The sequence below is a fragment of the Siniperca chuatsi genome, linkage group LG5 (assembly GCF_020085105.1).
Source record: "Siniperca chuatsi isolate FFG_IHB_CAS linkage group LG5, ASM2008510v1, whole genome shotgun sequence".
Taxonomy (NCBI): domain Eukaryota; kingdom Metazoa; phylum Chordata; class Actinopteri; order Centrarchiformes; family Sinipercidae; genus Siniperca; species Siniperca chuatsi.
In genome coordinates this window covers 32323166-32346854 of record NC_058046.1, presented here as the reverse complement: position 1 = coordinate 32346854, position 23689 = coordinate 32323166, and the positions used below count along the sequence as shown (strand labels likewise).

Here is a 23689-nt window from a genome sequence, read left to right as displayed (position 1 = left end):
CACAGAAGATTCATCAGTTGATATGACTGAGTCTGAGTCTCACTCCACTCGACCATGAAATGTGCAGGTTGTGCAACGAACTGGCAACCACCGGAATGGAATGGAAGGGGGGAGGGGGAGTGCGTCCTCTAGTGGCCGGATGTTATCAATGTTATCAATAGTGCCTTTAAGTACAATATGGGGCACTGAATTTGATAGACTTCCTGTTTATCAGACCACAAATGCGACAAACGCTGTGGCGTCTATCGTTTCTCAAACCTAATTCTTGTCTCATACCGCTAGTTTCACCAAACTCAGTGAGTACAGTTATAAAGTTGTGTTTTTTACAGTAATCCAGGAGGCAGTGAGGCCCGGCCGCCTTCTCGTCCTAACTGAAGACCCGCCTTGATGAGAGCACTGACAGATGACATTTTCATGCTGACCCCCAAAGAGTGCGGTGACATATTAATGGAAATGCTGTGTAATCTGTGTACTACTCCCGTGCAATATTAGTTTTCCCATGTTAGTTTTTCTTATTTATTGTTATTGATATTATATACCTCTATTACTCTCAACAGTACATGCACCACTGCTTATTACTTATTTTGTTACATTGTATTATACTGTATTATCATCAGCCGGTAAACCCCCTTGGTACTCGACACTTAGTTTATCTTACACTTATACCCACCTGGTACTTCATTTACTTCCTGACCTGTTTTATAGTTTTATAATGTATCATATTGTTTGCTAGTACTTTCTCCTGTGTGCGCTGACATAAAGGCGAGCTGCTGGAACAAAGAGTTTCCCTTCAGGGATCAATAAAGGATTTCTGATTCTGATTCGGAGACTGGGGGCGCTGTTTTTTCGCTTGTTGCGTTTGAATATTGTCCACTGCGCAGCAGGTTAAGTCTTTGAAAATGAAATGTCAAATGCAGTTTTCATTTTCAAATTGTTAGTAACCTTTGCTTCGGACTCACAGCACATCACATCCTAGACAATGATGGGTGTGAATATCAGTGAGTGGCCCAGCCAAAACCCCAGACTTTGAAAGGCAAGGACAGCTGAGGCACACATTTAGAGATTTGCAGCTGGAACTGCGGTTAGTGGTCCGACACATTACTGAGGCATGGGCCTGAACACATACAGTATGTAACTGAAACATTATTACAGATCGCAGAAGGTAGTGTCGAGACGTTTCGGCTCCCCGAAGCCGAAAAACAGCGTCCAGATGACTACGACTGAAACCTTTTCTACGATAGAACACTCCTGGACGAATGAGGGACTACACCGTCTTATTATTACAGATGTTTATTTTCAATCAAGCCAAAATCTTCAAAGATGGTATTTTGTAATTTTAGGGTAGTGTGTAGACCGATACACTAAAACATTGAGGTCAATACATTTGAGTACTCTGACTCCACTGTGTATGCTGTAATGCTCGTATTTACACAATTCTAAATATTGTGACAATATGGGATGACTAGCAAAAATACTTGGTGCGACATTCGAGCCAGATTTTAATTTTAATCACATCAATAAGGTAGTTCGGTCTTGCTTTATCAACTTAGAAACATTGGAAAGACTCAACAGCTGTTTATTTTTAAAGCTTCTTAAAACTGCCATACACGCGTCATCTCATCACATCTTGATTACTGCTATATTCTTTCCCACCTGTTTCAGCCTCTTTACGCTGGCTGCCTGAATGTTTTAGAACGGACTTAAACATTTTATTGCTCACTTTTAAAAGCACCGCACGACCTGGCACCTCGTTACATTACTGAACGGTTAAGTCCACATGATCCGACACGTACGATCCTCAAGCAGCGGGCTCTTTTCTGCCAGGCCGAGGCTCTGGAATGATCTGCCTGCAGCCAGTCAGTCCTAGCATCTCGTATTTTATTATACGCTTTTCTGTTATGCTTCTAACATTTAGATAAATGCTCTATAAAGTTCATTATTATTGGTACTTGACAGCTGTCAATGCTCAGTGGGGTTTGATATCTAGCACTAACTACTATGTAATTCCCACTAGGACATGGTGAGAATGCAGTTTCCCAGTGATCATTTATTTATAAAAACAATATGACATGAATGCAGCAGTTCATGAGTGCTTTGACTTGACACTAGTTTGTACTAGATAAAAATGATGCGCTGGGTAATCAGACAGCTGGTGTTTGTTACTGTGTTTAAAGGACATCTTTCACAGTCCAGCCATTTGAGAGGGAGTTGGCCCAGCAGCACTACCTGCAAGCTGGAGGCAGGTATACACACCACTGAAGAAAGTGATTATACTCGGAACATATCACCAGTCTTCATGGTGGCAAAATCTATGAAAATCAATGCAGATTGCAAAATAACTCCAATTATTTTTAATTGTCCAAATAACTTTTGTTGACAGTCCTGCCAGTGAAACCCAGCAGGCAGAGCTCAGCGTCTAGTTATGGTCCTTCATCCACTGCTCAGTCCACTGCACTATCTGCTCCAGGTTGCGCTCCAGGTCCTCGGGAGTATTGCTGGGCAGCTGGTGGACAATCTCCTCACTGTAGGCCTCCATGGCCTCCTCGTAGATGGTCTGGAAGATCTCACACTGCACGTTGTCCTGCAGCTTCTTTCCAGTGTAACCCCTGTCAGTCACACAGAGGACAGAGTCCACCTCAGACAGGGGGAGGGAGACGCAGGCATTCATTCACATATTTTATATATCATAAAGGTTAGACAGAGTGGTGGGGTAGACATAGTTTAATCAAGCAGGCAAGGTTCCTGCAGTGCAGTGTGGCTGTAAAGACTGACCCCCACGTGTGAAACCACTGCGCTAGTTTATGGAAAAATGCAATGGATCTGTGGTTGTGGGCCACCTGCTGCCCCCGTGTTCCTGCTCGACAACTGCTACTACAGTTGTTGTTGGCGCTGTTACTGACATTCTTCCTATAGCTGTCATTCCTAGTATTACTAATTTATTAATATTAACACTACAATTACTATTCTACTATAAAAAAAAAAGTTTTCTGCTTCTTAAAGGAAGTTTTTTTCTTGCCACTGTGGCAAAGTGCTTGCCCATGGTGGGATTTGTTGGGTCTCTGTAATTATTATTATTATAAAGAGTTCAGTCTAGACCTGCTCTATAGGAAAAGTGCAATGAGATAACTTCTGTTATGAATTGGCGCTATATAAATAAAACTGAAAAATAAAAAAAAGTGAGTCACGATTTAAAAGTGGCTAATGGTATGCCACTCTTGGTCCAGTGACATATGCCAAATCTTTAGTGGTATGCCACTGTTGACTATTGGTTTGCTGTTGATGTTCTACTGGCGTGTGTCACATAAAAATGGCATGCACTTGTAGTCCATAACAGATACCACTTTTTAGGTACTATGTAAAACTAGCTTCTAATGCAATACTGGAAGATAACCACTCCTTGTGGGCAGCTCTTCCTGATGAACACTAATACTATGTGGTAATGTTAGATAAGGTATTGGGGCTAGCTGTAGTTAGTGTACATTAGCCTTGCATGGCTAGTATAGTGGGTGTAGATTGTTGGACCATGTTTGAATAACAAAACCATATCATTACTGAACTGTATTTTACATTCTTTTTATCAGGTTTGTAGCTGGCAAATTACAGTATGGAGTTGCAGTGTTAAATGTGCATGAACCACTGATTTGATAATTTACCACTGTTACATGGCTAGCCGTTGTGTCAACTATCTGGAGTTTTAAGAGTGATGTGCTGTATATGCCATTCAGCCATAATGTTACCACAGCAGTGGCATATGCCAGAAGGAATCAGTCATTCCTTCTGAAGGCTGAAGGTTCCCCAAGAGCACAGTGGCCTCCATAATTCTTCAAATGGAAGATGTTTGGAACAACCAGTACTCCTAGAGCTGGCCGCCCGGCCAAGCTGAGCCATCGGGGGAGAAGGGCCTTGGTAAGAGAGGATGGTCACTCTGGCTGAGCTCCAGAGATCCTGTGTGGAGATGGGAGAAACTTCCAGAAGGTCAACCATCACTGCAGCACTCCACCCATCTGGGCTTTATGGCAGAGTGGCCCGACAGAAGCCTCTCCTCGGCGAGAGACCTCTTGGAGTTTGCAACAGCAGAGCTTAGATCATTTAAGCATCATGTCTGGAGGAAACCAGGCACCGTTCATCACCTGCTCAACACCACTCAACGCTGAAGCATGGTGGTGGCAACGTCATGCTGTGGGGGTGTTTCAGTGGCAGGGACGGGGGGACTGGGCCGAAGGTTGACCTTCCAACAGGACAGTGGCCCTAAGCACACAGCCAAAAACCGCAGGAGTGACTTAGGGACAACTCTGTTAATGTCCTTGAGTGGTCCAGCCAGAGCCCGGACTTGAGCCCAATCGAACATCTCTGGAGAGACCATTTTCAAATGGCCGTCCATCCACAGTACCCACCCAACCTGACAGAACTCAAGAAGCTCTGCAGAGAAGAATGGCAGAAAATCCCCACATCCAGGTGTGCAAAGCTTATCGCATTAAACCCAAGAAGACCCGAGGCTATAATCACTGGCAAAGCTGCTTCAGTCAGTTAAGGGTCTAACGTCTTGTGTCAATGTGATGCCTCAGTTTCCCTTTTTAATACATTTGCAAACATTTCTAAAATCCTGTTTTCGATTTGTCATTATGGGGTATTGAGTGTAGATTGACGAGGGAAAAAAAATGTATTTAAACGATTCCAGCATAAGGCTGTAAAATAAAATGTGAAGAGGTCGAGGGGCCTGGTTACTTTCTGAACACTGTATGTCAGTAAAACCCAGATATGCTGGTGGGGAGTGTTATCTGCCAGTAAAACATGAGTTACATGTCATACACCTGTACATCACCAACTGTATGCCAATAGTCAGTGACATACCACTCAGAATCTGCATATGCCACTAAAACGAGTGATCTCTGATCTTAGCTGCTGCAAAAGGTTTGAATTATTCAAAGATGTAAACCACAACCTGAAATCGTGCAGGCACAAGCTCGCTGGTTCACAGGCTTACAGTCAGATTGCCAGTCGTACATGCAGAGGCTCGGTATGAGAAATGCAGTGGAGTTACCTGCTCTCTAGCCGTGTATACAACTGGGTGTTGTCTGTGCGGAGGACAAAGACGATGTGGAACCAGCGTTCAGGGAACAGGTCACAGCCATGATAGTCAACGATCGCACCTCCTTCTACCATCTTTTCATCCAGCTCATCCACCACCTGCAGGATCACAACAAGTCACAATATGTGTTTGACATGTGTTTGACATCCACCCAGTTAGGGGTCCAAGCTATCGTCTTTGTTCTCATTATTCTCTCTTATTTTTCTCCGATAACTGTTTGTGCAGCAAAAACAGTATGTTTCAAGTAGCAAGTAAAATTGACAGGTGGGTTGCAAATTCCACCCACTACTCAGGCACATAGAATGACAATCACTGACCTCAAGGTGGCGTTGTAACAATCAAGTTTATGGTTATGCAATTATCTCGAAATCGGCTTGAATTAGAGTCAAAGTTCATAAAGTCATCTGCATCTGGGCTTCTGCTCTAAAAATGTCAAACTTTAGCTTCAATTTGTCATCATGGCTATGAAGGTTGCCGGTGAACCAGGTAAGAAAGAAACCTGGGAATCCAAGCTCTGAGTTTAACCAAGATGTACAATAAGCAGGCAGAGTGTTGCCAAGTGAGTGTCCAATGGAACATGGACATGGTTGTTGTCAGATCAGCATATCAGATCCAGGTTCAAAGCTTGCATGTGGAATTGAACGCACCCTGTCCTCATCCAAAATCGGGCACTGGTACTCCTCGTCATAGCCATCATAAAGTTGTCCTGGGGAAAGAGAAGCAGGATCATTAGAACAGCCACAGGGCCACTTGCCGTTTCCCTGCATTTATTTGCATTCTAAGTCTGAATGCAACTCGTGAAAAGTGAGTGAAGACTCAAAGCAGGGCCAGCTACGGCAGCACAAGGACAATGGCCAACTGATTCAACAGAATGATGAAGGATGCTCCTCCTCTTTACCTTCCTGGGCCAGGTCTCCTATGTTAACATAGGTCAGCCCTGTCCGCTGGGCCAGCTCCTTTCCTAAAGTGGTCTTTCCAACACCAGGGGTTCCTGTAGGAGAGAATTAACATTCAAGATTCCATTCAAGACGTTCTTGAATGTTTCCCTATTTCAAAAGGTGAAGTAAGGCACGCTACATGGCTGTTGAGCAGTGCCAATGACTCTGCAGTGCTGGATGTTGCCTTTCTACTACCCACCTGGCATTTAACGCTTCATTTACGGTTAGAAATGGGGTGATGCTGGTGGGAATGGGAGAGGATTTCATCTACTGTCCCCAAATAGGAACCAGGGGACTGTGGACTGCTTCCAGTGTGTTTTATGTATTAACTCCACTAAGGCTACAACCAATGACTATTTTCAGCCATTTGTTTTAGCAATCAGCGTTTGTGGCTTAACACTGAACCCCAAATTGCTGCCTTCGTGTGACTGAGTTCGTTTCTTTGAAGTGATGAGCAGCTGGCACCTGTGATATGTAGTGGAAGCGCTTTGACCAGAAAGGCGCTATACAAGTACAGTCCAGCCAAGGAGCTCACATGCTTCAAATGTTTTGTCCGACCAACAGTCCAAAACTAGCAAATCCTCACGATGGATTCGGCATTTTATCTTGTTAACTGACGTTAAAGATTAATCGATTTTCAAATGATTCAAAAGGACTCGAATATGCCCTGATTACAAACGCCTCCTGGTCAGGTTGGCAAGCTGTAACAAAGTTAAAGACCTGCTAAGTCCTAATGACTAAGTGCAACTCTACCGTGATTTTATCAGTTTATTAACTAAACTGTTGAAGGTATCTAGCTAAAAGACACGCAGCACAAGCTTATGTCACCTGTTAACAGAATGTTTGGTCGCTTCTTCATCTTCATAGCTTGCTAGCAGCCAACACGTGTCTTGATGACGGCAACCTGAAAGACAGAATGGCGTTAGTCCTATTATCTGTTCATGCCATTCTAGACAGACACTTCAGTCTCTAACGCGAAATGTCAAGAAACTAACCTGAAAAAGAAGAGGCTGACAAAATGGAAGACTCGGGTAGCTCGCTAGATGTTTGCTATCACACCAGTCTAAGTCTAAGCAGACTTCCACAAACAAGCACTGCAGTGAACTGAGGCTTCACGTCAGTTTTACGTCAATGAACAGTCAGTTTGCGGCACTGCGAATCCCGGAGTTTAAATAGGTAAACTTTGCCTCATAGCTCCTCACTCTTTCGTTACAAAACGTAACTCCGGCTTTCATTCACTCATTAGTTGTCATTACACCCGAACAAGAGTTTGAAGTGACGGAAACACCGAGGTCTGCTTCTGACACATCAAATGGTCAAACAAGGTAAGTTAAAAGAGAGGAAACGATATCATATTAGCTTAACAGTTAACATAAAGTAACTAGTCAACCCATTCCAATGGTTCCACCAGTCAGAATGAGAATGTAACGTAAACAGCAATATCTTATCCAAAGGCTCTGAAAGAGGTTAAAATATACTTTTATCAAGTATTTGACTCTTCAGAGTTTTCGGGTATATGTTTGGGGCGTGGAGATATCTTAATACACTTTTGGCAGCTCAATAACAAGCAAAAAATAAGGTAAGGTAAAGTTAATGCAATATTAAACCTCAAATATCCACCCACCCTTTCTTTATGCTGTACACTAAGAGAACTGCGTCCTGCTGCCTTGTGTTAGCTCCATCTAACAGCAGCAGCATCACCACCAACTTCCCGCTGCTTTTCACGTCCCCAGTTCTTCGTTGAACTGCTGCCCTCAGTGTGAAGCACCACGGCGAAGGATGAACAAGCTTTCTCTGGGAGACAGAGCTGCTTCAAGCAGGGTATGTTCTTTAAGAGGCCTACATGACAAATACATTACATTTGTGTGTGTGTTTAGATTTGTGCCACATTTCTTCAGGAACACCTTTATTTCTGCCAGTGGTAAGGTACCAGCTCTTCACCGAGCACACAAGGACCTCTGCCTCCTCCTGTAAATTATATTTAACATCTGGTTCTGTCTAGTAATTGTTTTAATTTGGCTGTAATTTATAAACTTTGACTCATTGTAGCTATCCTCCTTCAACTGTTCCTTATGAATCTTAATCATTTTTGTTTGACTGTATTTATAATAGCAGACCCGCTGGGTGGATCCGTCCTTCACTGATTTTCCAGGGGAAAGCTTTTCTCTGTCTGGACGGAGAAAGGGCAGCCAGGTTTTGTGCTCCAAGGTTGAGCCCAAGAGGCCCAGGAAGAGGAAAGGAGAGGCCGGCAGCTCAGACCCTCACGCGTCCTGCCTGCTGAACGAGTCAGCCCAGAGGGACCAGGATGAGTCCTGGGTGGACAGATACTCGCCCTGTTCACAGGTCAGCATTATTGCTGTTGACATTTGTTCTGGTATCCATGAATACTTTTGGAGGCAGCCAGTCACTGGTCTGAATCAAAATTGCCACCCTCAGGACTTGCAGACTTCGGTCATACATACTGTGATGTGTCTGAAGTGCTCTGTCATCACATCAAGACAGTGAGGGCGCTGGGCCACAGGGAGTCACCATGGATACGAACACATACCAAGATCTTGACTCAGTAATCCATATGAGAGTTTTTTCAGTAGAACAGTTCTAAGCAGAATTCACATTGGCAATTTATTTGCAGTATCAAGCCGTAATACGTAAATAAGGATAAATACACATAATGTCTTCAAAATGAGGGGTGGCTGATATGATTAAAATCATCTATCATGTTATATGTAATTTTATATATATCGATACAGTAAGTTTTCTGGAAAATCATAGTCAAATTAAGCGGCTGTCCTCCAAAGTTTAGAGCCTTTCAGTATGAAATTCCGTCTTTGGAGTTCACTTCACAGCCAGTGTAGCAAGGAGGAATGATCACAGCGACCATGGACTCTTCCAGTGTACATGTGGTCATGTGAGTGCTGTTTGGACACAGACTTGGAAAAAAATGAACCTGTCCTTTCAGGCATGGCATGCATTTATGCAGTGGCCACATAAATGGGAAGTCATTTCTACACTGTGCTTAAATTTTGATTACTGCCAGTTCAACATAGAATCAGACACACACTAACTTTTTCATTGAGCCAAGTTTAAGCTGTAAGACAGATGTGAGCATGTCTTCACAGCTGGTATCCATTAATTCCCCGGAGCAGCGGTGATCAGGAGTTTAGGTGTATTTGATTTGAGTGTCTGGAGGCTGAAGGCTCTTATCATGTATTTTTAGCTGTGATAAAGGTTCAAGCCTGAACCTTCTAGTTTCTAGTTATGGTTACTATGTGTGTTTGTGTAGGCTGAGCTAGCTGTCCACAAGAAGAAGATAGAGGAAGTGGAGAACTGGATGAGAGTTCACACAAACACATCAGAGGTACTTGAAGTTTCATTTTTCATTCTAATAATTAATGATTTCAGCAACTGGACCTTGGCTTCCAGCTTTATCTATGAGTAATGTTATAGTTAATGATTGCCCCAGTTCTGACCTTTTTATTCAGTGATGTGAATCTCTAACAACACATCCACTTCCTTCTTGGTAAACAAAACAAGCAAATTCCAATAACGAGTGGAAAACTGAGCTTTGCTGTCAGGAGTGTCAGTCACGTAACGGGTCCTGTCTGTAGACCACGATACGTCAAAAGCTAATCTTGAAGTCTGAACTATTAAGATCTTATGTTTGTTTGTGGAGGTCTTAAGTGAAGCTGAAGGTTCAGGTTTAGCCTGGCTATTGTCATCTACAGGGTGGCATCTTGCTGCTGATGGGACCATCAGGCTGTGGAAAGACTGCCACAGTCCAGGTTTTGTCTCGGGAGTTGGGCCTCAGGGTTCAGGAATGGACCAACCCCACCAACCTGGAGCCATACAGCAGCAGTCAGCATGGTGAGGAAAAGCCCTACTGCCCCACCTGCCTCATACCTGTCAGTGTCAGTGTCAAACTAAGAACTGGCATGGAGTTAAAACTGCCCAGAGACCAGAGAGCAGTGTCAGGGAGGAGTTGGTGCTCATGTGTTGGATTGCTTTCTTTTGAAAGGTGTTTTTAATATTTTGTCCACCCAATGTTTGTAAATGGGGATACATGTTTTCTGGATGAATGCAGGCTAACAGTTGCAACGTGATAAACAATCTCGGGAACCTACAGCACTATCCTGTGTCAGTATACGGGCTTCTCCACCCTGTTTTTCTCTCTCTGTCTCGAATTCTCCGTCTTTTGTCAGAATGGAGGATGAACGGCTTGTCCTGCAGCTCCCAGTTAGCCCAGTTCCAGGACTTCCTCCTCAGAGCCAACAAGTACAACTGCCTGAAGATGGCCGGTGATGGAGGAGCTACAGACAGGAAGCTCATACTAGTGGAGGTATGTACTACACCTTCAACTGAAGCCACTGTTCTGTAATTACCCCAGTGTGTCCTTCCTATTCATGTCAATCGCACAGTGCAACGGCTGTAGAAGACTGTCATGATGTGAAGTGCTCAACTCTGTTGTTCTCTCTTGTCCTTGAGTATGATTTGGCTTAGGGCTGGGCAATGTCACCTGAAATCCACATCACGATTAATTGTCACATTTACCTCTGTAATGATAAATGAATCCATATTTTGTTAGATACACCTGTGCACAAGGTTCTGTCCTCACAGTGGGCCGCTTATTAAATGTTTGTATTGAATTTTAAACCAAAATAAATCATTGATTATTACTCTGAGGACCATTTATTTAACACATCCGGTAGTTAAGAACCTATGTAGGCATTTGTTTGCTAAAACAGTAAAAACAGTCTCTCTTTCACATCTCTTGAAACTATCAAGGTTAGTAATGTTAGAAATAGATCTGAGTAACTCATTCATGGTTTCCGTTGTCTCTTTACATTTGCGGGGCATTTTAGATTTTGGAGTGACATTAAGAAAATCTGAAATGTGCTTTGTTCAACTTTTTTTACTGGCCATGTACTTCTCATGTTCCTCTTGAAGCCTTAACTATTTTAAGACAGTACTGTGATAACATTTACGTTCACTGAATGTTGTGGACCTAGCAGTCAAGGCACAAGAAACAGGTTCAAACCGTGGGTTTATTTTCCCAAAAAAGAAATAACTGAGGGCAGCTTCCAAAACAAGATGTTAACTCAACTAACAGACCTACCAGAATGAGACATGAGGTCAACATATATATATACTGGCTGATTAAATCAATAAACACTCACGGGGGAGGACAACATAGACAACAACTACAGCTCAGCACAAAGAAATGTCACAAAAAGAAATTGGCTTGGCTTCTACTTTTTCTAAGGCTAATCTCATTGACATGCAATACTGTAAAATTGGGAACAGTGTCACCGCCCGTTAACTGTTGAGCTACTGGACAGGACCAGACTCCTGTCTGAGTGCACCTACATGCCTGTTATTTTCTCAGTTAATGTGTGTTAACTTCTGGTCTAATATTGTCAAACTGATACATTTGTGTAAAGCTGCTTTGTTTAGATTAATCTGAATATACACACCTGAGGTAACACTTGAACATCACTTGTCCCTCCTCAGGATTTCCCAAACCAGTTCTACAGGCAGCCTGGCAGCCTGCATGATATCCTGAGGTGAGATCAGATTGGGTTTCACCCTACATTTCTTTTCATACTTTGACACAGGAAACCAGGAGAAGTTACTGTGATGACACACAGCTTTGAAGCCAGTATGTAAAAGTAAAGGCAGACGCATTGTGACCAGCTTTCAGTGGCTCCATTTTTGTGTAAAACAGAATGATAGGAGGTCTTGGAACCTTTCTTGCTGCCGTTAAGCCATGTTTTCTCCTCAGCATCAGGAATCAGTGTGCCGGATGAAAGCCTTCCTACAGGACAAAGTAGTCCTAGAATGTAGGGTGTTCAGTGACTGTATGCAGTAGGCCTTCTATATAAATCCATGAATCGGTGCTATCTAATATGTGCCACCTGTGTATTTCCCTGCTCTGTGTGAGATTGTTTCCTGCTGTGTGTCTTCCAGGCGCTTTGTGAAGACCAGTCGACGTCCCCTGGTGTTCATAGTGTCGGACAGTCTGAGTGGAGACAGCAGCTCACGCTTTCTTTTTCCCAGAGAGATCCAGGAGGAGCTGGACATCAGCAGCATTAGGTTCCAAGCGATGCACACTGCTGGCTGTGACAGGGATGTTAGGGCTTTATGGAAACCCACATTAGACCCCAAAGACCCCTGTTAAATACAGTTCAGTCCCAGCTGTGATGAGGGAAGATTGTTCTCGTACATTCATGGCCAGATTTGTCTTAATAAATGTGTGCTGCGGTTTTCATTTAGTTTGCGGTCGCAATCTGCATGTATTCAGTGCGTGATTTACTAAGACAGCTCCTGGACTGAACCGAGCTCACTGAACTCAGAGAAGAAATAATAACGTAGAGATCTTGATTCCAAAATACCTGAGAAAAACTATTATTATTACTCAGAAAATTAGGATGCAGTGATCTTTAGCATAATTATTATTACATTAGGAAGCATTAAACGTGTCAAGGAGAAACAGAAAGGAGATGCAGTAGTAATGAGACAAGCAGGTGGAGGTGGAGGTGGTGTTGAAATGGGTGTTAATGCTGAGGTAAGTGCAGCCGAACACACACTTAAATACTTTATCAAAAGAAAGAAAAGTTCATTGATGGTCAAGTTCAAATTCAAGTTGGATGAACACAAACCAATGTCTGTGCCGGCTATTCGTTTGTGTTACAGTAATCAGATATTGTGTTCATTAAAAATATTCATATAAAAATTTCCTTCATTTTTGTTTCTAATAATCGGTTTATAGTTATATAAAAGCCAATAATGAATTCACGTTTCTTTAATCACCACCTCCTCGTATAAATCCCATCTGATCCCAATTTGTCCCGCAAAACTGACAGTCGCGAATTGTGTGACCTTAGTAAATCCAGTGGACTACATAATCATCCTCGGTTAACATGTCGCGTCCTATTTGCGCGATCCTCCCTCAAATGCATATGCAATGAGGAGAGAGGCACACCTGGCAGACACTCGTACAAATGAAAATGAAAATACATGCATGCATGTGTTTGGGGCAGAAAACCCCTCTATTGAAATGCAGATCTGTCAGTCTATGTGGTGAGTTTATAGTGGCAATCACAGTCAATTCTCAAATAGTTTGCATCAACTGCAGAGAGAACCAGGCCTATATTTCTAATTTCCCCTCAACACTCTTAAATGCTGTTTTCATTCACTAATTATTTACAGCCGCTTCTACTTTGCAGTTTTTTGTATCAAAGTTAAGCTATTGCAAATGCAACTCAACGCTTTCTGTACAGATATCTCACATTAAGAGCCTTTCAGTGGCTCAAAGGGCCACTTAGTGGTAGAGCGGGTCGTCCACCAATTGGAAGGTCGGTGGTTCGATCCCGGCTTCCCCTCTCATGTCGAAGTGTCCTTGGGCAAGACACTGAACCCCAAATTGCTCCCGAAGGCTGTGCCTTCAGTGTGTGACTGTGTGTGAATGGGGTGAATGTGATATGTAGTTGAAGCGCTTTGAGTAGTCAGAAAGAAGAGAAAGGCGCTATATAAGTGCAGTCCATTCACCATTCACCATGAGCCCTCCCTTTTCTGAAAGGCTTTGTGATGTCTTGAGAGGTCGGGAGCTTTTCTCGTAGAGCTTTTGAGGTATGGGTGCAGGAAATTAAGACAGCCAGGCATTGTTTTCTAACTTAAAGTCAGTCTTCTCATAACAGGTCCACTTAGTTCTTGCAGACAGAAAATAAACCAAACCAAAACAGGTATTTAAATCAAAATTCTAATCTGCTGTTTTATTGGTAACATAATGAAAGCCCTGTTCCCTTCTGCACACCTCAGTCCTTGTCAGTCAGCTGAAATGGTTCAGCTGGGCAGCCATTGTCCTGACTGCCTTGCTAATCAGTTTCAGAATCAGAAACAGTAGGTTTACACATACAAGGAATGTGCTTTGGTATTTTGGTGCAAAACAATAAACATAGTAAAAATATATAAAGAAAGATAAGCAAGTACTGCAGGTCAAGAATCATAAATATAAAACTGACAAATTAAATCTGAGTTTTGTAGTCTTTTAATGGACGCCATGATGGGTTGTAGTCCTTGTTGCAGCCACTGGGAGGGAATGTATCTCCCCTCTATGACACTACCTCTCATGACATCACAGCTTTTAATGTGAAACATCTGCGGGAAATCATGAGTTTCACTGACAGCAGGTAATGAAAAATCTGCAGAGTAGAAGTGATTGCAGTTAATCAGCAAAAGAAAACAGTATCTATAAAAAAAGAGGAACTCAAAGCAGCAGAGTGGTTAGTATGACATGACTGATGGAATTAGTGCTGTGCGAATGTAGATTACGCTGACTTTGCCATGAATGTAATGTAATGTATGCCTTTACAGAAAAGGTAATTACATCACCTCTTAATGATTTGGCTTTTATGTGTTCATGTTGATATGATTTGTGTCTTGGGCATTATTTGAGAATTTTATGTAATCAAATGTGGATTTAAAACTGTTCCTCATCCTGCTGACCTTTGGGGACCACTGGATTCCCCTGAACATTGTTTTGTCTTCTGTGTTTCCAGTTTTAATCCAGTGGCTCCTACCACAATGATGAAGGTCCTGACTCGAATTTCAAGCCTGGAGACAGGAAAGGTGAAAGGAAGCCTTGCAGTTGATTACACATTTTGGTATGAATTGTTGTGTGTTTTCTACCATAAATTTCCCATAATTCTAAGCAGAGCTGTGGGAGGATGTTCACCCCAGACCAGGCAGTGTTGGAGACACTGTGTTCAGGAAGCTCAGGAGACATTCGCAGTGCCATCAACAGCCTCCAGTTTTCCTCCCTCCCAGGTCAGGAGTAAATCCACACACCACACCACACCAGAGGGGTCATAAGCGATGGAAGATGATTTGAGCTGGGGTGCTGCCAGATGTGATAAATATCACTTTATTTAATAACCATGACTGCCATTCTCCAGTGTTAATTTAGCTCAACTTACAACTTTGTAACCTACAAATTAACAACCACTAAACAGTAATTTTAACATACAAGAAAATCCTCTCTTGTAGGAGCATGGATTGTGCAGGCGTGTTTGTCTTTGGATTTCAGAGCGCCCGGTGACAATGTAGGAACTAGCCCAGTAACAATTCGAACCCAGTACTTGGCCGACTGCAACAATTTCTGACAGTCACTTTACCGTTATATGCTACCTAACGTAACTAACCTGTGTGCATGTCATCATCAAAATATCAGATGATCATATTGGTTCGTGCAACATAATGAAAAGCCCCCTCTCCACAAACCCACAAATCCTCAATTAAAAACAACATTCTCAACCATTGTCAATGAGAGGGGTAGTCAAGAGTGTACACATGCAGACCATGAAATTTGCTATAAACTTGCTATATGACCCCATGGCCTCCTCAGAACAAATGATGTTGCTCTGTCTCACCAGCTGACCTCAAATAACTTCTGTTATCATTGTAACTTTCCAGACACGTCATTGGAAAAGGGGCTGTGGAGGATGAAGAAGGACAGACCTGTGACTTCACTGGGTAAAGCTGTTTCCAGGACAAACCAGAGGAAGAAGAAGTCCAAACAGACAAAGGAGCAGGAAGAGGAGCAGGCTATTGGAGGGAAAGATGCTTCTCTGTTCCTGTTCAGAGCACTGGGAAAGATCCTGCACTGCAAACGTGAGTCATATTTCCCAGTTTCCATACAAGCCTTTATTCTGTAAGTTTTGTGTGTGTATCCAAAGCCTGATATATCTTATTCCTCTGTGCCATAGAAATTAAAAACACATCAATGAGCCACACTGTCGCACTGGGTGACATGTTCCTTCATTACCATGAACACACAATCCCACATACACCGTCCTGCTGCCCCAAACACTCAAGAGAGCAAATGTGGATTAATCTGCTGCTGAATATAGTCGTCAACAAATGCACTAATTTCTCCTGTTTGAGTAATGTTTGCTAAATACTACAGTGAGTATCTGTTTTAGGAAATGAAACTATATATAAAAAAAAAAACAAAACAAAAAAAAAACAAAACTTTGTCCTTCACCCTCCGCGGGTGGACTCATCCTTCGAGCTCGGGTCCTCTACCAGAGGCCTGGGAGCTTGAGGGTTCTGCGCAGTATCTTTGCTGTTCCTAGTACTGCACTCTTCTGGACCGAGATGTCTGGTGTTCTTCCAGGGATCTGCTGTAGCCACTCCTCCAGTTTGGGGGTCACTGCCCCGAGTGCTCCGATGACCACAGGCACCACTGTTGCCTTCACCTTCCAGGCCTTCTCCAGCTCTTCTCTGAGCCCTTGGTACTTCTCTAGTTTCTCATGTTCCTTTTTCCTGATGTTGCCATCACTTGGTATTGCCACGTCAACCACAACGGCTTTCCTCTGCTGTTTGTCCGCCACCACGATGTCAGGCTGGTTCGCCATTACCATTCTGTCAGTCTGAATCTGGAAGTCCCACAGGATCTTGGCTCGGTCGTTCTCTACCACCTTTGGAGGTGTTTCCCACTTTGACCTCGGGGTTTCCAGTCCATACTCAGTGCAGATGTTCCTGTACACTATGCCAGCTACTTGGTTATGACACTCCATGTATGCTTTTCCTGCCAGCATCTTACACCCTGCAGTTATGTGCTGGATTGTCTCAGGGGCCTCTTTGCACAGCCTACACCTTGGGTCTTGTCTGGTGTGGTAGATCTGGGCCTCTATTGCAGCCATGATGAGTGCCTCTGTGCTGTTCTTCAATCCAGCCCGCTCTAGCCATTGGTAGGACTTCTTGATATCAGCCACTTCAGTTATGTTCCGGTGGTACATCCCATGTAGGGGTTTGTCCTCCCATGAAGGTCCCTCCTCCAGCACCTCTTCCTCTGTTCCCCATTGCCTGAGACATTCCCTGAGCATGTCATCTGTTGGGGCCTTATCTTGGATGTACTTGTGGATCTTGGATGTTTCATCCTGGATAGTGGCTCTCACACTCACTAGTCCACGGCCGCCTTCCTTACGGCTAGCGTACAGTCTCAGGGTGCTGGATTTGGGATGGAACCCTCCATGCATGGTGAGGAGCTTTTGCGTCTTAACGTCTGTGGTCTGTATCTCTTCCTTTGGCCACCTTATTATTCCCGCGGGGTATCTGATCACTGGCAGGGCGTAGCTGTTTATTGCCTGGGCCTTGTTCTTGCCATTGAGCTGACTTCATAGGACTTGCCTTACTCGTTGGAGGTATTTGGCTGTTGCTGTTTTCCTTGTTACCTCTTCGAGGTTGCCATTTGCCTGTGGTATTCCAAGGTACTTGTAACCATCCTCAATGTCTGCTATTGTTCCTTCTGGGAGTGAGACCCCTTCTGTGTGGACTACCTTCCCTCTCTTTGTCACCATTCGACTGCACTTCTCGAGCCCGAATGACATCCCAATGTCAGAGCTGTAGATCCTGGTGGTGTGGATCAGTGAGTCGATGTCCCGCTCGCTCTTAGCGTATAGCTTGATGTCATCCATGTAGAGGAGGTGACTGATGGTGGCCCCGTTCCTGAGTCGGTATCCATAGCCAGTCTTGTTGATTATTTGGCTGTGGGGTTCAGACCTATGCAGAACAGCAGTGGGGACAGAGCATCTCCTTGGTATATGCCACATTTGATGGATACTTGTGCAAGTGGCTTGCCATTGGCCTCAAAGGGTGTTTTCCACAGCCTCATCGAGTTTGCAATGAAGTCTCTTAGAGTCCTGTTGATGTTGTACATCTCTAAGCATTCAGTGATCCATGTGTGCGGCATTGAGTCATATGCTTTCTTGTAATCAATCCAGGCAGTGCACAGGTTGGTGTGTCGGGCTCTGCAGTCTTGGGTGACTGTTCTGTCAACCAGGAGTTGGTGTTTGGCTCCTCTGGTTCCTTTGCCAATGCCCTTCTGTGCTTTGCTCATGTATGTGTCTACTTAATAAATAAATAAATAAATAATAATAAAAAAAATATATATATAGTTGTTTTTTAAAAGATTTACATCTTTAGTAGGAACCAGTGGGCTTGCAACTGAGTTCAGAGGAAATCATCAACTATAATAAACAAAAGGAATCTGATATAAAAATTTGTTTTAATTGGAACATGATGATGAAGTCATTTCTTAAACATTTGGACTATGAGGACCACAAGAACCACAAGTTCCAGTGCGTGATGAACCACAAAGTCAGTTTCTGTCGTTGTCTCCTTGCTGATTTACAGTGGTGTGAAAAAGTGTTTGCCCCCTTCCTGATTTCTTATTTTTTTGTTTGTCACACTTAAATCTTTCAGATCATCGAACAAATTTAAATATTAGTCAAAGATAACGCAAGTAAACACAAAATGCAGTTTTTAAATGAAGGTTGTTATTATTAAGGGAAAACAAAATCCAAACCTACATGGCCCTGTGTGAAAAAGTGATTGCCCCCTAAACCTAATAACTGGTTGGGCCACCCTTAGCAGCAACAACTGCAATCAAGCATTTGCGATAACTTGCAAGGAAGGGGGCAAACACTTTTTCACACCACTGTATCTGCTGAAGGTCCTTTGCAGCAGCAAGCATCTGATCACTGAAGAGGATGACTGGTGCACTGTGGCTTTGGTTGATCAAACATGACACACAGAGGCAAGTAGTTTGTATGCTTGGTTGTCATCAACAGGAGGGAATCACAAAGGTGCTGAAGCAGCTGACTGTGCCACTGGACCTGGTCTACCATCTCACCTGTCTCATCATCACAGAGAAGCATTCCTAGTAGACCCTGAGGTACAAACTTTAACAGGTAACAAACAGCATGCCTAAACGTCCTTTTAGTCTTTGAGAACACTCAGAACTCGTCTGTCTGTGTCCCTTTGTTCAGTTGGTTGTTGAGCGTTCACACATGTCTGGAGAGTTCTTCAACCTGTACCTCCACCAGAACTACCTGGACTTCTTCTCTGAGGTGGAGGATGTGGACCGGGCCAGCGAGTATCTGTCTGATGCTGACCTCCTCACTGCTGATTGGGCGGTCAGTCTTTCCCTAGACACTAAAAACTAATAGGAATGCTTTGATCAAGTGTTCCTGTTCTTGGTATACTACAGTATATTTAAGTTAAGTTTGAGTTGCTTTCACATTAATATAACATACCACCAGTTTTATGTCCCTACCTACAAACTTCCTAGCTGACAAATATTTTGGACCTCTGCAAACCAAGACTGAATGCCTTCCAACATTATTAAAATGCACCAGACTGCAAACAGCACTACATTAAAAAAAAAAAAAAAAAAAAAAGTGAAATGATGAAATATCGCCAAGAGAGCCCATTTTAAATAAATACATGCAGGGGTTTTTAAGGCTTATCAGACACAGCACAGTGGTTTATAATACTGTGAGAATACTATGAAATACTCAGGAAAGTTAGTGTGTAGTAGTTAGTTAGGGGAGAGTGACAACTTGAATTTATTTGTTTAGTATTGATATTACCTGTGTATTAGCAATATGGTCCATGGTGGATTGACTGTTAACAATAATCTGTGTCATCTGTATAAAGGTGTGTGCTGTACTGTGCTGTTTTCAGTGTCGCAGCACCATGGAGGATTATGGGTCTTCAGTGGCCACCAGGGGGCTCCTTCACTCCAACTCTCAACAAGTTTCAGTTGGTTTCAGACCGCTGCACAAACCCAGCTGGCTGCTGGTCAGCAAGAAGGTAAGACACATGGGGCTGTTGCTCTGTCATTAGCTTAGCAGTGGTTTAAGGACCACCTGTGGTCTTTTAAACTTAACACCAGAAAGAGGGTTACTCTGGCAAACTCATGTTATTTTGGTCATGGTCTTAGCTGGTCAGATTTGTGAGCAAGATGTGTACAAACAGTCAGTGCTCTCCGGTGGTCAAACTATGTAATGAAGACACTGTTTCTATGTCCTCAAACAACAACAGCTTTGATATTTCTCTACTGACATTTACTGTTACCAATCAGCTGACATACTAAATGACCAAATAAATGGTCAAAAAGCAGGCGGATCAAGCCAAAACAACAAGACCCATCAGTCCTTGCTAGGGTGATAAAATCAACATCCCTAAATATACATAACATTTCTCAGATCAGAAAGTTTGATTATGAATGGATCACCAAAAACAACTGGACAGTGTTGTTCAGCTTCTTGCGATGTGTCTCGTGCGTGGCCTGTAGAAGTAGACTTAATGAGACTGCTGTTGTTCCTGTCAGCACCAGGAGAACTGCCTGGCTGCCCAGTCCCTGTTCAGGAGCTTCTGCCTGACACCAGTCAGCCTGCAGACTGAACTGCTGCCATACCTGGCCCAACTCACCAACCCAATGAGGAACCAAGGTAACACACACACACGTACACACACACTGCAGTTGAAAGTACAGATAGTTTTGAAAGGCTTTTGGAACTGGTGTGATCAATGATGATCTCGGTTAATGCAAAGCTGCCACATTCATGTCGTGCTGTGTTTCTATGCTTTGTTTAGCCTCCTGGTTGTGATTCAATTTAGATGATCACAGCTGCTCACAGCATGCCTCAAGTATCGTCCACCGGACATCTAAGCAATATATCAAAGCCTATCTTGCCTAACGTACAGATAATTGTTACATTGTATTTCTGACACTTCATGTTGCTTCATATTGGTTTAGTCATTTTGCTCTGTGGTGCTGCCAGTACTATGAAACACTGCTTGCACACAATTTATTGCTGAAGAATGTCATTTGACTGCGAACAAAGTAAATTAATGTGCTATTATAACCCTTAAATCCTTTTTGCTGTGAGAATCTGGCATCTCAACATAATCAGCTGAGCTTTGTAAACTATTTTGAATGTGTGTGTCTGTTGATAAAGTTTGAGGATTCATTAATAGACGTGTTCTGTACTGCACTGTGTCTCCCAGTTCAGATAGCTTTTATCCAGGACGTGGGTCAGATGTCACTGAGGAGGTTCCCCGGCAGGTACAGCACACATTTTTGTCTTCCCATCATGCAGTTAGATTCAAGTGTGTCCGTGAGTCACAATGACCCCTGAGTCTGCAATCCCAAAGATCCAACCAGCCTTCATAGCAGCAGTCCGTACTGTCCTGTTGACAGAAGAGAATGGTGGAAAATATGAAAAGGGAGAAATGAGATGAGTAAAGGACCACAGTTGGAATCAAACCAGGGACGTCATCATTACAGTTTGCCTTAAAGTTATAATCTCGAAGATTTACATTTAAAGGTAGGGTCAGTGATTTGAATCCAGTACACGTCTTTTTGTCAAATTCAGCGAATCTCTCCTCTCGGTCCGCTAGCTGTCCGTTCAGTGTGAGCGCTGAAACCCTCCAGTGTTCGTACTCAGCCCCGGCTCTGTGAACGGGAAACACACAAAGAGGCTCGGACCGAGCCGCACAATACTGTTCCAGCCATGATGTGTGTGTCAGGTGACGTTAAACGCCTTGCCCACGGACATTCAGCTGACTTTCTAGTTTGCCAAGATCTGCTGTTGTTGTGATGTTAGCTACAGCAGCAGGAGAGTTGTGAGCGTCGCTGTCTGGAGCTGCTGTGCTGGCTCTGGGAAACCGTCTCCTCCTCTCTGGCTGTTAGCTTCACAGCAGCAGCTGTAGGGACAGTTTGCTAACCCACAACCTAGCTAACGTCAGTTACATTACTTGCTGTGTCGTTGTTCGCTCTATGTCATGGTATTGGAGTTCTCCAGAATTGCAAACCCCACCTTTTTAAATAAATGTCTGTTAAGTCACTCTCTATTGCTGAATGAGGTAACACAATGGTGCCTGAGCCTGTGGCCCACTGATGAAAGCATTTTATTTCTATATTTGCGTCAGTATTATAAACTGGGTGTCTGTGGCAACATTCCCAGGAAAAATGCTGTATGAAGTTACTGTTAATGCTAATAAGAATTCTGTGACCTGTAGTATTAAACTGCCTTTGCCGTTACCACCAGTAAATAGGTGTCGCCAAATCAACCAGGACTGAAATCTTAAGCATTGCCACTTTAACCAGGATAATTTAATTCCAACAGCTAAAACAGTTCTGAATGTTTTTTCACAAAATAATCTTAACTCAGGGTTTACTTACTAGCTTTCTACTTTTAAAAGCTGCTGACAGAAGGCTTTGAACACTACTAATGATTAAGTACATAGTAGTAATAAAAGTACACATAGTAAGGCAATCACATTATATTTATCACAGAATTATACAATAATGTTATCAAACATATATTAGAACAGTGTGGTTTTTTTTTTTATGTGAAATGTGTATGTATGTATATATACACCCATTGTGTGTGTGTGTGTGTGTGTGTGTGTGTGTGCGCAGATTAAAACTGGAGGCTCTGACAGACAAAGAGCCGGGCCAGCTGGAGATAGACAGTGAGGAGGAAGAGGAGGAGACAGAGGAAGGTCAGGGTTTGGTTGAGGAGAGTCTGCCCGCCAGTCAGCCCCAACCCACTACAAGCCAAGTCCTTCTGGAGGAGGAGGACCTGATCATAGAGGAATACACCAGCGACTAACAGGCATGGCTCTGTCACTGTCACACTGTTTTTTGTTGAGTTTTGGGTTAGTATGGAGGAAGATTAGCGCCACACGAAATAACAAAAAGAGCTCTAAGATTCATTTCTGCCGTGAGGAAAACCAAACTGTTAGTTAAAACGTTGGTGTAGAAGCGCCCCGGTGGCTCACCTGGTGGAGTGTGCACACCGTGTACAAGGCTGAGTCCTTACCGCAGCGCCGCGGGTTCGAACCCAGCCCGCGGCCCTTTGCTGCATGTCATCCCCCTCTCTCCCACAGTTCCTGTCTCTCTTCAGCTGTTCATCAAATAAAGGCAAAAAAACAGTTGGTGTACTTGCACTTTTTCCCCAGAATTCTGACTTTAATCTTTGAAAATTTCGATTTATTTATTTATTTTTTTGCTTCACAATTTGTAAGATTGATCCCAGAACTCAAATAATCCTCCGCTAACCCAAGGAGGGTCAGAATGTTGCTGACTGTGTGCTACTTCTGGTATTACCAGTATGTTTGCCCCATCATGTCATCTGTACAAGATACAAGATATGCTCATTTTTCAAACTAGCTTGTTGTCTTGTAGAACCTGAATTGAATGTGATTCTGTAAAAAATGAAAACATGTGGATTAATTGTTATAATCCCCCCAGTTGAGTTCTTGAAATATTGTCAGTATTTATTTGTTTAAAGTGCATGTTCAGCACTTGTTTTTGTGTTGCTGTGTTGAGCCTGGATTCACCTGTAATGGAGAAGTGTCCCATGGATGGAGAAGAACTATTACAGTAAATGCTTATTGAGGGATACATAGTTAAATCTAAAAAAGGATGTGAATAAAAATGAGTTGTGAAAAGCTGATCATGGGGCTCTTGACTTGAACGTGATCCTGTTCTTACCCTGTCCCCTCACACACCCCTTCATCCAATATTTACTCAACGTTTCACATCAAGCTCTCCTAAATGTGCCCTCTGGTGATGGTGACTCACGGAACTCCTTTCAACTTAATTCAAGAAAAGATCACCATATGCAAGTCATAAATAAGCATTACAAAATGAAAAAGGTTGACTGGAAATTGTATTTTATTGCTAATAACGCAGAAAAGTTTTAAATGACACGCTGCGTTTTCTGCCATAGGTTAAATGTGGTGTGTGTGTGTGTGTGTGTGTGTGTGTGTTTACTGTAGGTTATTAGTTTCTTAGTTGAGGAAGCCA

General features: G+C 43.1%; 2 protein-coding genes across 5 annotated transcripts; one reads left to right on the top strand and one right to left on the bottom strand.

Annotated features, from left to right (window-relative positions):
- Positions 1-2027: 2027 nt before the first annotated feature.
- ak6 (adenylate kinase 6) lies at positions 2028-7168 on the bottom strand. Its single transcript, XM_044195282.1, has 6 exons — positions 7023-7168; positions 6856-6931; positions 5988-6080; positions 5737-5795; positions 5042-5187; positions 2028-2606 (listed from the first exon to the last, which is right to left on the bottom strand). The coding sequence occupies exons 2-6, from the start codon at positions 6890-6892 to the stop codon at positions 2417-2419; spliced, it is 525 nt and encodes a 174-aa protein (XP_044051217.1). The 5' UTR covers positions 6893-6931; positions 7023-7168; the 3' UTR covers positions 2028-2416.
- A 15-nt stretch (positions 7169-7183) lies between these two features.
- Positions 7184-23336, top strand: rad17 (RAD17 checkpoint clamp loader component). 4 transcript variants are annotated; one of them, XM_044195277.1, is made up of 17 exons: positions 7184-7352; positions 7761-7848; positions 8143-8370; positions 9311-9385; positions 9753-9891; positions 10227-10363; positions 11536-11588; positions 11992-12117; positions 14583-14652; positions 14739-14850; positions 15496-15693; positions 18657-18760; positions 18855-19001; positions 19552-19680; positions 20201-20321; positions 20881-20938; positions 22298-23336. In XM_044195277.1, exons 2-17 carry the CDS (start codon positions 7807-7809, stop codon positions 22488-22490), a joined length of 1932 nt encoding a protein of 643 aa, XP_044051212.1. In that variant the 5' UTR covers positions 7184-7352; positions 7761-7806; the 3' UTR covers positions 22491-23336. The 4 variants fall into 4 exon arrangements, with proteins under 4 accessions (XP_044051212.1, XP_044051209.1, XP_044051211.1 ...); XM_044195274.1 differs by having other exon boundaries at positions 8140-8370; XM_044195276.1 differs by having other exon boundaries at positions 7186-7352; positions 7704-7848; positions 8140-8370.
- The last annotated feature ends 353 nt before the right edge of the window (positions 23337-23689 follow it).